General features: G+C 25.5%; 3 protein-coding genes and 1 pseudogene across 5 annotated transcripts; 1 reads left to right on the top strand and 3 right to left on the bottom strand.

Moving 5' to 3' along the window:
* The first annotated feature begins 132 nt into the window (after positions 1–132).
* Positions 133–2,577, top strand: LOC122856138 (FUN14 domain-containing protein 1). 3 transcript variants are annotated; one of them, XM_044157837.1, is made up of 4 exons: positions 133–435; positions 547–708; positions 805–1,000; positions 1,450–2,577. In XM_044157837.1, the coding sequence occupies exons 1-4, from the start codon at positions 383–385 to the stop codon at positions 1,630–1,632; spliced, it is 594 nt and encodes a 197-aa protein (XP_044013772.1). In that variant the 5' UTR covers positions 133–382; the 3' UTR covers positions 1,633–2,577. The 3 variants fall into 3 exon arrangements, with proteins under 3 accessions (XP_044013772.1, XP_044013778.1, XP_044013786.1); XM_044157843.1 differs by having other exon boundaries at positions 136–323; positions 1,450–2,176; XM_044157851.1 differs by lacking the exon at positions 1,450–2,577 and adding an exon at positions 1,126–1,290 and having other exon boundaries at positions 325–435.
* Positions 2,564–5,434, bottom strand: LOC122855557 (integrator complex subunit 9-like). The gene is made up of 5 exons (XM_044157031.1): positions 4,922–5,434; positions 3,990–4,836; positions 3,296–3,924; positions 2,833–3,210; positions 2,564–2,749 (listed from the first exon to the last, which is right to left on the bottom strand). The coding sequence occupies exons 1-5, from the start codon at positions 4,928–4,930 to the stop codon at positions 2,633–2,635; spliced, it is 1,980 nt and encodes a 659-aa protein (XP_044012966.1). The 5' UTR covers positions 4,931–5,434; the 3' UTR covers positions 2,564–2,632.
* A 570-nt stretch (positions 5,435–6,004) lies between these two features.
* LOC122856324 lies at positions 6,005–11,130 on the bottom strand (annotated as a pseudogene).
* Positions 11,131–11,245: 115 nt separating this feature from the next.
* Positions 11,246–15,676, bottom strand: LOC122855853 (uncharacterized protein DDB_G0287625-like). The gene is made up of 5 exons (XM_044157516.1): positions 15,393–15,676; positions 12,957–13,696; positions 12,662–12,861; positions 12,371–12,536; positions 11,246–12,286 (listed from the first exon to the last, which is right to left on the bottom strand). Exons 1-5 carry the CDS (start codon positions 15,421–15,423, stop codon positions 12,089–12,091), a joined length of 1,335 nt encoding a protein of 444 aa, XP_044013451.1. The 5' UTR covers positions 15,424–15,676; the 3' UTR covers positions 11,246–12,088.
* Positions 15,677–16,508: the final 832 nt, after the last annotated feature.

Consider the following 16,508-nt stretch of genomic DNA (forward strand, 5'->3'; position numbering starts at 1 on the left):
ATTATTTATATTTATTTTTGTATTATTTTATTATTTTTAAATGAATTTGAATTGTCGTGGATTATAATTTTTGCAGTTCATGCAAATGCAGCCAAATAGTATCAATGTAAATAAACCCTGAAAAAAGAAGATGCAATATAGAAAAAAGTGGCGTAGTTGGTCTATTGGATTTTATGATCTGTCAAGAAACTGTGCAAGAAAAAAAAAAAGTACAGAACAAGCAAGAACAAGTCAGAACAAGTAACAACTTTGAACAACTTGGACCAGCCAACTTGGATTTAACAATTTAAAAAAATTTAAAAACAATAAAACAAACAAATTAGGTGAGGTCTTGCATTCTACAATAATTAAAAAAAAAAAATTAATTAAACTTATACTGGCAATGCCAAAATTGCCACAACCCTCAATTTCTGGAGTAAAAAAATTAATAAAACGGTAGCTTATTAATTTAATTATTGATTTTAAAAATCTCCATTTATTTGATAGTATAAATTGATAATCCTTATAATTTAGTAATAAAAAATAATTAAATTAATTGTTAAACAGAGTCAAGATGAGTCAACCCAAGAAGAGTAAAGAAAATTCAAACAAAGACATCCAGGATTTGGATATAACAAGCGAGGCAAAAACTTACCTTGATAAAATTCTCGGTGATGTTAGCAAAAAATCAGCTACAAAACAAATTCTCATTGGCACCACATCAGGATGGTATGTATCTTTAAAATATATTTTATTATTAAAAATAAATAATGAGTCATTGACAAAATAATAAAATTGGTGATGATTTTTTTTGTATGATATCAGGGTAACTGGATTTTTGGCAATGAAAGTTGGAAAAGTCGTTGCATTTTCAGTTGGTGGTGGAATAATAATGCTTCAAATTGCTGCCAATCAAGGTTACATCAAAGTTAATTGGGATAAAATACAGAAAAATGCTGAAAAATTATCAGACAAAGTTGAAGAAAAAATCACTGGTGAAGGACCAAATCTCATGGACAAGGTAATTTATATTTTAAACATAAATTGAGGTTATATTTTAGCAATAAATAATTATCCTATCTGAAATAAAATAAATTTTCTATTTTTACTAAAAAAAAAAAAAATCATAATTTATTTTATTTTCAGGTAAGATTTTGGTGTCGTCAAAACACGTGTGTTGCAACAAGTTTTCTTGGTGGCTTTGTACTTGGTCTTGCCATGTGAATGAAACAAAAAAAAATAAAATTAATTTAAATAATTGCTATTAATTTTTTTTCTCTTTTTTTTTGCATACGTAAATAATAAATTATCTTGCCTAAAATATAAATTAAAAATTTAGCTTAAATAAAATTGTGATGTTTTGAATAATAAAAAAAAAAAAAAAAGAAAAATATAAACAAATTAATATAAAATGTTTGTTTTAATTAAAAAAAATATATAATAAGATAAAATTTTTATAATTTTTTACAGGTTGATAGATTCGTAGACAAGAAATTGGACAAAGCTGAAAAATTATTAAAAAATGGTGAATCAAAAGCACGTCGTTGGTATCATGGAATAAATGGTTCAAATGTATTTAGACCAAATGAAGTACATTTTTTCTTAGGATCATTCGTCGCAGGTGTTGCGATTGGTTTGGCGACTGCCAAGTAGGTAATGGATTGCTGCACCTTGAGTATCAATAAAAGATCCAGTGTGCAGTATACTCCCGTTGATAAAATTGTCATTAAAAGAAATGACATTGATAATATTGATGATATATTGGAAGAGATGAGAAATAAGTTTGATCATCTTAGACAATGGCTTACTCATTATATGCAATTGTATATGTAAAATGATAAATCAATATTTAAAAAAAAAAAAAAATCATCAAGGGAAAAACACTGGTGACATTATTGAGCCATCATTGATTTATATAATTTTTTTTTTCTTCAAATTATCAAACAATGATGGTAATCCAAACACAAGATGCAGCAAACGATAAATAATTTTCAATAGATGTAACACATGTTCAGCATTATCTAATTATCAAATTACTCATTATTAGTATTAATTGACAGTGTTATAATTATCGCACACTCATCAATCAATACACACACATGAACACTTAAATACCAATTAAATATGAAAGTATCATTATTTCTTTAAGCTACGTCATTTTTTTTTTTTTTTCTTGTAATATGACCTAGTCAAAGAAATTTCTCCTAATCAATTTAATTTATTTTCATTTTTTTCTTTTTATAAACTTTTTTTTTTATGTTATACTTAATTTTTTTTTTTTTTGATTATTTTTATTTTTTGAAATAACTATCAAGTTATTATTTTTTTTTTTTTTTCTATTTATTGTGATAAATTTAGTTCAATTGAAATTTTATCATCAATCACTTAGTATTTATAATGAAAATAATAATAATTTATGTATTTATTGGAATTATTAATGTAGAATTAATCAATTGTTGATTAGTATTTTAATAGTCATATAAATACATACTTGGAGATAAAAAAATAAAAAAAAAAAAAAGCGAAATATTGGTGTGTAAAAAAAGTATAAAAATATGTAATCAATGTAAGAATAAATAAAATTGTATAAGAAAAAATAATTTATTTAAAATTATATTTATTTATAAATTAAATACTATTATTTATTTATTTTTTAAAAACGTTTAAGGCACTGCATTATAATTGATCTTAATCTTCGACGAACATGTTGATCACGATTGCAAATAATGTGAGTTGAATTATCACCAAGTTGAATAATTGTATCATCATCCTAAATTAAATTTAAAAAAAAAAACAATTAATAATAAATTAAATTGTTATGTAATATGATAATTGTATTGCTATGATTCTTACAAAAATAATATTTGTTGATGTTGGTGTGTGTTGTACTTTTGCACCAGATATTCCTTCTTGACTTAATTTAATAACAAGCTCTTGTGGATCAATATGACCATATTCATGTTTTTTTCCATTAGCAAGATCATTATTATCTAATATCATTGAATCAAGTGCTTTTCTTTTTAATCCAAGTCTATCATCTAGACATTTAATTGTATAAACATTGTCTTTAACTTCAAGTTCACCAGTTACAGATGCAAGACTTAAACCAGGTCTAATTTCACTTGGAATAATATTACCAGCTAGTTCTGGTTCAATAAAAACACGTCCTTTTTTTCTTTTTAATGGTAATTTTATAACTTCACCACGTTTAAATGTTATCAATGGTTTTTCCTAAAAATTTTTTATTTAAAAAAATAAATTAATAAGTATGTTTATGTACATAAAGAATATATTATATTGTTTAAAAATTAATTACCCCAACAGGATCAATAACAAGATCAACTCTATGTGGTGCTGTATAAGGTGGCTGTGTATAACATTCTGGTACAACAAGATTATCTGGTTTTAAATCTCTTATTAATTTATTAGCTTGTGTAAAATTTAATGATGTATCAATTGGACAATGAACAGCTTTCATAGCAAGTGGTTGAAATGGTGCAAGTGCATCTAAATATGGAAAATCTGGTTCTGTAAATATAATTGTATGTTGTGGATTATTACCCCATAATTGTACAAAATGTACAGCATCACCAAAACGTAAACTTGGATGACCACAAAAAACAACACATGGTTGACGATAATCATTACTAAAACCATCAGCCCAAGCTGATGTAAAATGTTTTAATCTTGAATTTTTAACTAAAAATGCATGTGGAAATGGTTCTTCTGGTAAATAAACTTTATTTTGTTTATTTGTTGATAGCCATTCAGCAAGAATATTTGAATATGCAAGTGATGATTCAGCAACTGGTGATAAAAAAAATAATGGTACACCAGTAAAACCGGATTTATCAAGATGAGTTGATAAACACTCAAATAAATCATAAACAACACCAGATGGATAACAAGGTATTAAAACACATCCACCACTTCTCAATGTCATTGCTATATTAAAAGCAAAAATAAAATATTAATTTTTAATAAATTAATTTAAATGCTAATAAACTTACCAACATTCATACACAATTCACCAAGCATTGTATCAGGATTTGCTGTTGGTGTTTGTGTTAAACCAGTTAATATTAAAACATCAGCATGTTTTAATGTTGTTTGTTCCATTGGTCTTGGATGTGTTGTTAGTGTTGATGAACCACTGACAAATGCAACTTTTTCATGATCACAAGATATAAGCCAATTACTACTTCCTAAACAATAACCAGAACTTATTGGTGTTACTGTTAATGCACCATAAATATCTAATTTTTGATCATATCCAACAAGTTGTATATTTGCAAGAGTTGAATTAACAGCAGCCATTGAATAAATATGTTTCCAAGATTTTGGCTTTAATGAATCAGCCAATGGTGATGGTAATATATGTAACATTTCTTTCCATTGTGTTGCAAGTGTTGCACGTGGTGTTTGTTCAATATATGTTACTAATTCTTCCATAAAAAATCTACCAATTTGTAAAGTTGGTTCTGTTGCATATACAATACCTTTAAATCCAGTTCCTTCAGTTATAAATGGTAATGCAAGCATACATGTATAATTTGATATGAGAATTGCATCAATTTCCGAAAAATCAACAATTTTTTCAAGTGGTGGAGCAAATTCTGGTGTTGAATCAACAAATACACGTGCACAACATTCTTTTAATTCACCCTCAATTTGTAAATCTTGATGATTATCTCTTGGTAGCCAATTCATAAGAGAATTAAATTTTGCACTTGGTACTACTGGCATTGGCATAAAATTTAAAATTGATTGCATATTTAATCCACAGTCTAGCATCAGGGTGATGCCTTTGAATGTCAATACTAAACATGGCTTTGTTGGTTCACTTGATAAACAATACTGTAAATAATAATTTATTAATTTGTTGTTATTTTATTATTGTATTTTTAATACATTTGTCATCATCAAAGTATTTTATTCTTACCAGTTTCATTGTTTTTATTTATAATTTTTAATTATTAAATTGTAATTTTTAATATTTATCAATTTGTTTATATTTTTTATCATAATATTTTATAAACAAACCTAACCATATTATAATGTATATATTTTTTTTTTATTTATACCTAAATATAAAGCACCGACAGGCCGACAGCTGAAGGCGTTCACTTTGCCTGCACGCTGCTGTCACGGGTTGAATACATTTTTTTATCAATATTTTTTTTTTATCAATTTGAAAAAAAAAAAAAAACTTGAATTAAGTAGCTAAATTAATTTTCTAGCTCCTAGTTAATTTATTTTTCGAATTTTATTGCTCCAAATTGTATTGAGTTTTTACGTTTAGCTGCGTGGTAAAAATTAATGGGAATATTAAATTTAATTAGAAACAATTATTAACAGACAATTAATTTATTACAATCAATTCAACTCACAGACTGTGACATGCATAAATATTTATAGATATATTTTTTTGAATAAAATCTATAATATATATATTTGACTCAACTCCAACAATTGTCATATTTCTCTGGTCTCATGAAAAATTTATAAACAATCTTGTGTACAATATTGTTAGGTAAAAAAAAAAAATAAATAATAAAAAAACCAATTGATGGAAATAAAAATAATAAAGCAATTAATAATTATCATGGAAAATAATTTATGTAAAATACATGCAATTATTTGTTTTTACATTAGACAGGCTAAAATATAATATTAAGATTGCAGCTTATTTTTTTTCTTTTTTTTTTTTCATGGAGATTTGCGAGATAAAAATATAAAAAAATATTTAAAAATTCAGCTATTGTCGTGGACGATGAATGCGAAGCCTCAAGCAAGATAAAATAATTATAAATTTATCTTGATTAAGTTTCGCATTCATGTGCAACGGCTGAATTGAGTATATTATTTAAAAAATTTGTTTTACATTTTTCCTCATTTATTTTTATATTCATAAACTTAAACTTAATACTGAATCGTAGATCATTCGATCCAAAAAAAATTGTTATAAAAAAAAAAGAAAAATTTATACTTGCTTTAATCTTTCAAAACTAATTTGCCTGTTTTGTTTTTTTTTTTTAATGAGATTATTTCTTATTTATTTTTCTCCACAATTATTATAATTGAAATCTACATTTACTCTGAATTTGCCCCAATAAATAGTTATTTAATTATTATACCAATTTTATATAAGAAAAAAAAAAAAAAAAAAAAACGTATAGTAACTTTAGAGTTATCACTTTCAAACGTTTGTTGTTAAGTGCGGGTTTTTTTTTAAATTTAAATTTAAATTTAGACATTAAATGTATTTTTTAATTATTAATTTTTTTTTTATTTTATCGAAAATTCTAGAGAAGAAAATAAGATATCGTTGAATTAAATAAATTTATCTAAATTTATGAAATTGGTGGAATTTCAAAGTTGACACTTAAATTAGCTGATTGGGCAAGTTTAACAATTGTTGAAAGTTTAACAGCAACACGTGCAGCTTCATCAAGATCATCAACTGGGACTATTTTTAATCCGGCATTGGCAATAAGTGCCTTGGCTTCATCAACATTTGTTCCCTATTTAAAAAAAAAAACATAAAAATTATATATTTAATTAAATATAAAATTAATAATAAATAAATAATTTACCTGAAGTCGAACAACAACTGGAATTTTCAAGTCCAATTCTTTTGTTGCAGCAATAACACCTTCTGCAATGACATCACATCTCATGATACCACCAAAGATATTAACAAGAAGTGCATGAACCTATTATAAAAATATTTATTTAATTATTTATTTATAAAATATTTAAATAGCAATTTTAATTATTATAATTACTTACACGTGGATCAGATGTAATAATTTTAAAAGCCTGTTTAACAGCATTAGCAGTAGCACCACCACCAACATCCAAGAAATTAGCTGGTTCACCACCATGAAGCTTAATGATATCCATTGTTGCCATAGCCAAACCAGCTCCATTAACCATACATCCAATATTACCATCAAGAGCAATGTAATTTAAATCATATTTTGCTGCTTCAACTTCTTTTGGATCTTCTTGTGTCCAATCACGTAAATCAAACAAATCTTTTTGTCTAAATTCAGCATTATCATCAAATCTACATTTACAATCAAGTGCAAAATAATTTCCTTGAATATCTTCAGCCAATGGATTAACTTCAAGAAGAAGTGCATCTTTTTTTAAAAACATTGCATATAAATTTAATATAATTCCAGCAATATAATCTTTGACATTTCCAAGACCAAGTTTTTCAGCAATTTTTTCAGCTTGTTCCTTTGTTATACCTTTGTTAATGTCAATTGGCTCATACATAATTGCATCAGGATTTGTAGCAGCTACTTCTTCAATATTAACACCACCTTGACTTGATGCAATTATAACTGGACCCTATAATTTTATTAAATATATAATAATTATATTTATATAGATCATTAATTAATATTTAATTATTATACTTACACCAAATGCACGTTCCATCATGACAGCAAGATAATATTCTTTTCTTGGAAACATTCTTTGTGCTACCATAACAGCATTACATATTCTACCACCTTCACCAGTTTGTTTTGTAATCAATAATTTACCCAACATTTGGGCAGCAAGTGCTTTAGCTTCTTCTGGTCTTTAAAAATAAATTAAATTAATTAAATATTTATTTATTATATCAACAACAATGTACTTACGTTTCACACATTTTAACACCACTAACACTGCTATCTTTAAAGTGTCCTTTACCACGTCCACCAGCAAGTACTTGTGCTTTTAAAACAATATCTTTTGTTTTTAAATCAGCAGCAAATTTAGAAGCTTCATCTGCTGTTTTAGCAACACCAAATTTTGGAGTTGGAATACCAGCTTCATTGAGAAGACTGTAACTAATGTGTTCATGTACATTTAGATTTCTAACTGGTTGTTGTTTTTTTATTCCATTTGTACATCCAAGAATCTGAAATAAAAAATATACCAACAATCAATTATTATTGTTATTTATAAATGCAATTTTATCTGTGTCAAAAATTAAAAAATAAATAATGTAAACAAATGCTTGTGACAATTTGCCAATCATTCAAATTATGTCACAGTAAAAAAATTCTTATCTAAAAATAGAATGTTACTCCAATGTCATGAACGTCTTACTACTTGCTAAAATAAAAGAAAAATAATTTATAAAAAAAAAGCTGGTAAAAACAAGCTTGATAATATAAAAACGTCATTTAGTATTTATGACCTTCATGTGAAAATAAAAAAAAATAGAGGGAGTCTTGCTGTTTATCTTTAAAAATATTTCCATTTTTTATAATAACGTTACATAATTTATCTATGACGAAATGAAAAAAAAAAAAAAACAATTGAAATAATATAATTGTTTAAATTGGGTCAACAATGGGTTAAAGTTGTTACAATATATATATTTTTTTGTATATCACTAAATCCTTGGCTGCGAATCGACTGACCCTGGCGCTCAATTTAGCTTTGAACTAAAAAAATTTATCTTCTAACATGGAGTTCGCCCATTTATCATCAACAATATCAATAATTTTAATAATATTCATCATAAATGTACAAGTAGTTAATAAATTCATTTGTTTTTTAAATATGTTAAATGATATTTATTTAATATAAAACATACCTTGGTGCCATTAATTCGCACTAAATTTTCAGCAATTGATATCGTCCTCGACAACATGGTAGCCATCTTACTGCACCAGGTGGGTGGCAATGGACTGTGAATTGTCAATTTGTTCTACTCGTGCTCGGGTAGCCACTTCACTCTTTGCCCCACTTCTACGACTAAAATCACACCCACACACACAAATAAAATAAATTTAAAAAAAAAAAAAAATTCGCTGCTGCGCCGTTGAAAGATTTTTTTTTTTTTTTTAATGACGTCAGCGAATCACAAAAAAAATGGCGTATGTTAATAGCGCAAATTCCATAAAAATACTTGAAATTTTCTTTTTTTTTTTCTTACTCAATACCATAAATAGCATCAATTTTTTATATAAAGAAAATCAAATAATTATTTAAAAAATGATTTAACAATATGAAATAATAATATTGTTTTTTTTTTTTTTTTATTAAAAGTTAATAAGTATATTTAAAAAAAAAAAAAAAAAAGTAATTCTCTAAAAAATTTTCATCATTTTTTTTTTTTTTTTTTTGTGTACAATTTGTCTCATTAAAAAAAAAAAATTAAGTGAACACGTGACAAGTGTTCATTGACACTACTGCGTACATATTTATTATAATTTTTTTTTTTTAAATATTATTCATCAAAGTACTTTGAACCCAAAAAATTATCCACATGAGTTATTATTTTTATTATCGTTTGGAGTTATATTCATATCAAGATTTAATGATTTAGCAAGCTGCATCATCATTGCAACTTTAACTGATGCATCAGCAGCCTCATTCATATCATCAATTGGTATGAGTTTTAATTTTGCATCTTGTATTAATGTTCTTGCTTGATCAACATTAGTTCCCTAAAAAAAAATTCATCATCATATTGTAATTTAAATAATTGTAAAAACAAATTAAAAAAATAAAATATGTATACTTGTAGTCTAACAACAACTGGAATTTTTAAATCTAATTCTTTGGATGCTTTGATAATGCCTTCAGCAATAACATCACACCTCATGATACCACCAAAAATATTGACAAATATTGTATCAACTTTTGCATCAGCTGTTAATATTTTAAATGCTTCTTTAACAGTATCAGCTGTTGCACCACCACCAACATCAAGAAAATTAGCTGGTTCACCACCAAAAAGTTTTATAATATCCATTGTTGCCATTGCCAAACCAGCTCCATTAACCATACAGCCAATATTACCATCAAGAGCAATGTAATTTAAATTATATTTATCAGCTTGTACCTCACTCTGATCCATTTGTGTAAAATCTTTCATTTTAAATAAATCTGGTTGACGAAATTCAGCACTATCATCAAAATTACATTTACAATCCAATGCATAATCTAATTAAAATATAAGCAAAATTATAATTATACAAATTTATGATGATAATAATGATAATAATAATAGTTAGCAATAATATTTACAATCTCCACAAATATCTTCAACAAGAGGATTTATTTCAAGTAGCAAAGCATCAGTATCAATAAATACTTTATAAAGATTTATAATTATTTTTGATATTATTTCTTCACCTCGTTCATCCAAGCAATATGTTGATGCAATTTTTTTAGCATCATCTTGTGTGATACCATTGTTAATATCAATTGGAAAATAACATATTGTATCTGGTCGAGATGCAGCTGTGTCCTCTATGTTGACTCCACCCTCTGTTGATGCAATCACAACTGGTCCCTGACCAAATGAAAAAAAATTAAAATATCAACAAGGATACTGTTTGTAATTTATTTATATAATTAAATATTATTTATAAATACATTGAATGTACGCTCAATCATAATAGCAAGATAAAATTCTTTTCTTGGAAACATTCGAGTTGTTATCATAACTGAATTGCAAATTTTTCCTTCTGGTCCAGTTTGTTTTGTCACAAGTAATTTACCAATCATTTTTTGAGCATTTTCAACAGCTTGTTCTGGTCTGAATAATATTATTTTAATTAAATCTTATTTTCCTTGTTTATTTGTGTTTAAATTATCAAGATATTATAAAGACTCACGTATCACATAGAATAACACCACCAATATCACTTCCTTGAAATTTACCAACACCTCTTCCACCAGTTAATACCTAATTTAATTATTTAAATTTATAATTATTTAGTTGTTTTTTAGATAACTTTAATTATTTTCAATGTCACACAATTACCTGTGCCTTTAAAACAATGTCTCTTGTATCAAGACTCTCAGCATATTTAGCAGCATCATCTGGTACCAATGCAACTTTGTGTGGTGGTGTTGGAATACCAGCAGAACTCAATAAATTATAAGCAACATGTTCATGAACATTTAATAATCTTTTTTGTTGTGGTATAAATTTATTAATTTGTAATAGCTAAATTAAATTATTTATTATTAATATTATTACAACAATTATATACTTTCATAAATTAATATAAAACATTACCTTTTTTAATTGTATTTGTCGAGCAATATTTCCTAGAAACGTTAAATTTTTAACAACAAGCATCTTTTATTTTATGTTCACTCAATTCAATGATATTTTAATTTAAAATAAAATGAAAAAAAAAATATAATAATTTTATCTCAATCATACTCTGCAGTTAATATTACAAAGTAATAATCATTTAAAATATTTTTAAACAACCGGAAAACGGACTTTGACATTTACATTGAGAATCAATTATAAAAATAAATAAATTTATATTTAGCAATATAAAACAATTCACTATCGTAGCATAAATTATCTATCATTTATTTAACTTTATTAAAATTAATTCGATGCAATTTTGTTGCATTTTTAATTATAAAAATTACTCAGCATCATTCACTTGATGCATGTACAGTCCACAAGTTCGTTTAGATAATATTTTAATGACGCATTAATAATTTTTTATATATTATTTAAATAATAAAAAAAAAAAACAAATTAGGTATTGATTATAAATTATAATAAATGAGAAATATTCAAATCAGTTTATTTATTTATATTTATTTTTCACTGTCAATTTACTTTAATCTAGTTCAAGTTATATTTATTATTAAATAATAATAGTAATAATAATGAAACAATAAATTTTATATAATTGATACTATTTGTATTATTTATTTTTAATGAAAAAAAAATTATGAATACGATAATTATTCAATACTAATTGTTTTGATATTACGTATTTTAATTGAAATTATTATTATTTTTTTTTCAATTTATAATACCACAAGAGAAAAAAAAATATACAAAATATTGAAAAATCAAAACCTTTTCAAATTCACAAATGATTTACAAACTTTAATTATTATTAATAATTTATTGTTATTTTTTTTTTCTTTTTTTAAATAATAAACATATTTAAAAACATAATCTATACATGATTTTTTTTTTTTTTTTTTTTACGATTAAATTTTACGACTCGAATTAATTTTAAATATAATTATTATTTTATTTTTTTAAACCACAGTTGTAATATATTTTTTTAATTTAAATTTTATTAATATATATTGTTGCACTGTTTCAATAACTGAATCTGTCATTGAGGGTTCTACCAGTGATGCCAAGATTATTTGATACACTATACATGACATCTGAGAATGTACGATCATCAACATTAGCACCAACTGGAGCAACTGGAACATTTCTTGAGCGTGAACGTGAACGTGATCTTGAACGTGATCGTGGACGATTTTGGAATGGTGCTCTTGACATTTGTCGCTGTTGATAAATAAAAAAAATTAATAATATAAATTATTTATTTACAAGAAGATGAGTATTATTAAACAAAAAATAAATACTAACTGAATTATGAGATTGTTGATTTGGACGGAATGGTGATCTTCCTCGTTGTTGACGAGCATTGCCATTTCTATTTTGACTTGTTGAACGTTGACGAGAACCTGGACTGTATGCATCACCAAGTGTACACATAAAGTTGACATTTGAATTTGGATTCATTCTTGCAGCACTGTAATTTAATCAAAATTAATAAAACAATCAATTTTAGATAGTCATTAAAAAATAAAAAAAAGACTATATAAATTTATTTAAATGATTATGATGAATAATTTTTATTAAGACTAGTTGTCATACTTCATCCTCATGAGTTTTTGGTTGTATTGTGCACGTCTTTGAGCACGAATAATTTGATCAGATCGTAATCCTCCAGTATTGTTAAATGACGATGTTGATGATGATGATGATCTTGGTGATCTTGGTGATGTGAGTGCTTGTTGACGATTTAAACCACGTTGTTGAACAGCAGCACGTGGTACTTTTGATTGACGTGGTTTCTATTTTAATATAAGTAAAAGAAAAAAAATAATTACAATATAATTTTACATTAAAAAAAAAAAACAAAAAATTAAAAACATTATAAAATGCTTACCAAAAAGTCAGATGGAGCTTGTCTCTGGCTTTGTCTTTGTAACAACAATTGTTTTGCTCGTTTAACACGATTTCTATATGCAACTTGTTGTGGACTCTGATAACCAAGACGATTATGAACAGACAATGGATCACGTAAATTTGGAAGACTACTTGTACGTTTAAGTCCTTTTGTTGTTAAAACACGTTTTAATGTTGATGTTGTTATATTTGTACGACTTTTTGAACGTGTTAATCCAGTTTTACCATTAACAGCTGGATTAGTAACACGTGATGGACGACGTGAAGTAAAATTAGTTGTTTTTTTTTTATTATTAACTTGATTAAGTTGATTTTGTGATGTTGATTTTTTTAAATTTGTTTTACTTTGTGAACGTTTTAAGCCACCAACAACACCAACATTTTGTTGTCTCAAATTTTTATTAACAAAGCCATTGTTATTGCTCTGATGACGTTGTAAACGCCATGCTTGACTTTTTTTTAAAACATTTCCTTGTTGTTTTATTATTCTTCCATTTTTAATATTTGCTGAACGTCCTCTTACAATATTACGTTGTTGACGTAATTTATTGTTACTATTATTAATAGTATTACGTGGTTGACGATTTCCTGGCTGACGATTGCCTTTAACTGATGCAGCATTATTTCTTTTAGGAACTCCACCTTTGCCACCAGCTGATCCTGATTTTGTTGTTGCTGGTCTCTTTTTTTTATCCTTTCGTCCCAGCTTTATGATTTCATCTTAAAAGGAATAAAAACTTGGATATTTTTTTTTGTTTTTCAAATATATATATTACGAGCGTACGGCTTCAACAGCAATTGTATTAAACATTAATTATTATTATTAAATAATTGGGTCATTTTTTTTATATTGATATATGTATTCTTCGTCCTATTTCAGTCTTCTTTATTTCATGTTTATTATCTGTGATATTTTTTAACATCACAATTATTATTGTAATCAAAAAATCACCCTGATAAATTAATCTAAATCTTTTCTTTTTAGAAACATGATAACGTAAAGAATAAAATAAAAACATAAACTTTTTATAGCTTTGATTTGGTAAAGAAAAAAAAAATTACTTTAAATTAAAATATAAATTAAAATCACAAGAGTTTTTGTGATAAAATAATAAACAAAACAAAAAAAAAATTCAAAAATAAAAAAAAAAATGGAATATTCGTTGGACATTTTCAGTTAGTCTTCTTGTTGATGTTTATTCCATTTTTTTATAATAATATATTTAATTAATTAAATATAATAAACAGACAAATATTAAACAATACATGTTTGTTATTATAATTTATTTTTTTTATATGATATTTATTTATTTTGTCATGTTGATATTATTTTTTGTTATTCCAAATGTCGGAAATAATATTATTTATTTGCAATACTTTTATGTATATATTTTTGAAAAATAAATATATATTTTGGAGTATGTTTATTTGTTTTATCTTATTTTTTTCATTATCAATGAAATAAAATAATACGTGTTTATCCAAGTTGCAACTGATGATATTGATAATTGAAAATAATAAAAATGTGTTTTTTTATTTAAATATTTGTCAATGGGTTTAATGATGTAACTCAATGGGTTCATGTTGTTGTTAACAATTCCTTTTTAGGTCATCGATTTGGCTTTTTTAGGTATATATTTATATCTCTTGTTTTTCGTAAATAAATAGACATCTTGAATTGTCAAATTTATTTTTGTAGCATTAATAAATACTATACCAATAAACCAAATCATTTCAAAAAAAAAAAAAAAAAACCCATTAATAATAGTTAAATTACACAGTTAATAAATGTCGATCATTACAAACATTTACTCGAAAATTACCCATGTTCTATTTATCGATTTTTTTTGTACTTTCTCTTTGATGAAAAATAAAACGTAATAAAACGTAATAAAAATGCTCCAATGACGCCGAGCATGTATGACTTCATTACCACCATTTGTAATTTTTTTTTTTTTTATTATCGATTTTTATATCCACTAAAAAAAGGTATTATATGCTTTGTTTGGTTGTTGGATATGTTTTTTTTTTTTTTGCTTAAAATAAATAACGTTTTATTAGTGTAGTGCGTCGGCCATTTTGTGTTGATCTGGGGCATGGCATCCAACACACGCAGCACGATTAAACTCGATTTTTTTTTTTTATTATATATTATCTTGTTAAATTAATTTATGTATATTAATTATTTGCATGATGATCAAATCAATGCAAATTAATTAATCATGGTGGTTTATTATTCAATGGAAAATTAATTTTAATATCCAGCCGTACGCAAATGTCAATTTTCATTTTACCAATTTTATATCAATACTAAATCGCGATAATATTTATATATTTATATATATATTATTTTTTAAAATTATATTCCAATGTTGTATTATTATTTTCAATAACACATTGTACTCTGGCAACTTACCGAGAGACATGTTAACTTTTGCGTCAACCATTTTTGTTTTACAAGGCTTTTCTTTTTTCGAGTATAATATCGTTTGTTTTTGTCAATAAATTATTATATTTTTTTGTACAAATCAATTAGATTTGGAATATTAAAAATATTCAATAATTTCACTTTGAAGATATGATGAAACACAACTACACAATGTGACAATATTTAAGAAATATTGGCGTTTATATATTGGAGTGCTAAAATCACAGTATCACACACGATTGCACACGATCACGAAATGAAGGGGAAAATAAAAATATTTTCTCAAGAACTCAATTTCTTTGTTGAGAATTTTTTAGGTGGCGTCCTCTATGAGCTTTAATATAAAGCTAGCGTTATGAGTTTCATTTAAAAAAAGTAGAGGTCTCTAGTCGCCTTGGGAAGCTGATCAGGGGACCATAAAGTAAAGGAAGTAAAGTAAAGTAAATAAGCTTTCCGAAATCTGAATAAATAAATACCTCTTCGCCCATTCTATGTTCCTGATACGAAAATGCAATTTTTTCAAGAATTGCCGGACCAAAATTTAAACATATTAAGGGATCATAAAGTAAAGAAAGTAAGATTTCCAAATCACCAAATACCTCTTTGCTCATTCTATATTCCTAATACGAAAATGCAATTTTTTCAAAAACATCCGGACCAAAATTTAAATGACCAAATACCTCTTTGCTCATTCTATATTCCTAATACTAAAATGCAATTTTTTCAAAAACAACTGGACGAAAATTTAAATGACCAAATACCTCTTTGCTCATTCTATATTCCTAATACGAAAATGCAATTTTTTTCAAAAACAGCCGGACCAAAATTTAAATTTATTAGAAGATCATAAAACAAAGAAAGTAAGCTTTTTAAATCACCAAACACCTCTTCGGTCATTATGCTCTCCTGTTAGGAATTTTCTGTACAAATTTATTTTCTTTAGAGAAATGCATTTCATGTACATTTTTAATCAATCAATAAAAACTTTCATATATATATATTTCAATTTTTTTAATCAACAGTTAGCAATAATGTATGAATTCAATTCAAGTTGATTGTCTATCCAATTTTGACGTTGATGCTGACAATCTTACAACAGGCAAG

The sequence above is a fragment of the Aphidius gifuensis genome, linkage group LG1 (genome assembly GCF_014905175.1).
Source record: "Aphidius gifuensis isolate YNYX2018 linkage group LG1, ASM1490517v1, whole genome shotgun sequence".
In the NCBI taxonomy this organism is placed as follows: Eukaryota; Metazoa; Arthropoda; class Insecta; order Hymenoptera; family Braconidae; genus Aphidius; species Aphidius gifuensis.

Excerpts from the sequence above, each read along its gene's own strand:
- LOC122856138 (XM_044157837.1), top strand. The coding sequence starts at position 383 with ATGCCAAAATTGCCACAACCCTCAATTTCTGGAGTAAAAAAATTAATA. Across the intron at positions 436-546 it reads GTAAAAAAATTAATAAAACG|AGTCAAGATGAGTCAACCCA; the intron begins GTAGCTTATTAA and ends ATTGTTAAACAG. Across the intron at positions 709-804 it reads ATTGGCACCACATCAGGATG|GGTAACTGGATTTTTGGCAA; the intron begins GTATGTATCTTT and ends GTATGATATCAG.
- LOC122855853 (XM_044157516.1), bottom strand. The coding sequence starts at position 15,423 with ATGGTTGACGCAAAAGTTAACATGTCTCTCG. Across the intron at positions 13,697-15,392 it reads AAAAGTTAACATGTCTCTCG|ATGAAATCATAAAGCTGGGA; the intron begins GTAAGTTGCCAG and ends ATTCCTTTTAAG. Across the intron at positions 12,537-12,661 it reads CAAAAACTCATGAGGATGAA|TGCTGCAAGAATGAATCCAA; the intron begins GTATGACAACTA and ends ATTAAATTACAG.
- LOC122855557 (XM_044157031.1), bottom strand. Across the intron at positions 3,211-3,295 it reads TTGTTATTGATCCTGTTGGG|GAAAAACCATTGATAACATT; the intron begins GTAATTAATTTT and ends AAAAATTTTTAG. Across the intron at positions 2,750-2,832 it reads CATCAACAAATATTATTTTT|GATGATGATACAATTATTCA; the intron begins GTAAGAATCATA and ends AATTTAATTTAG.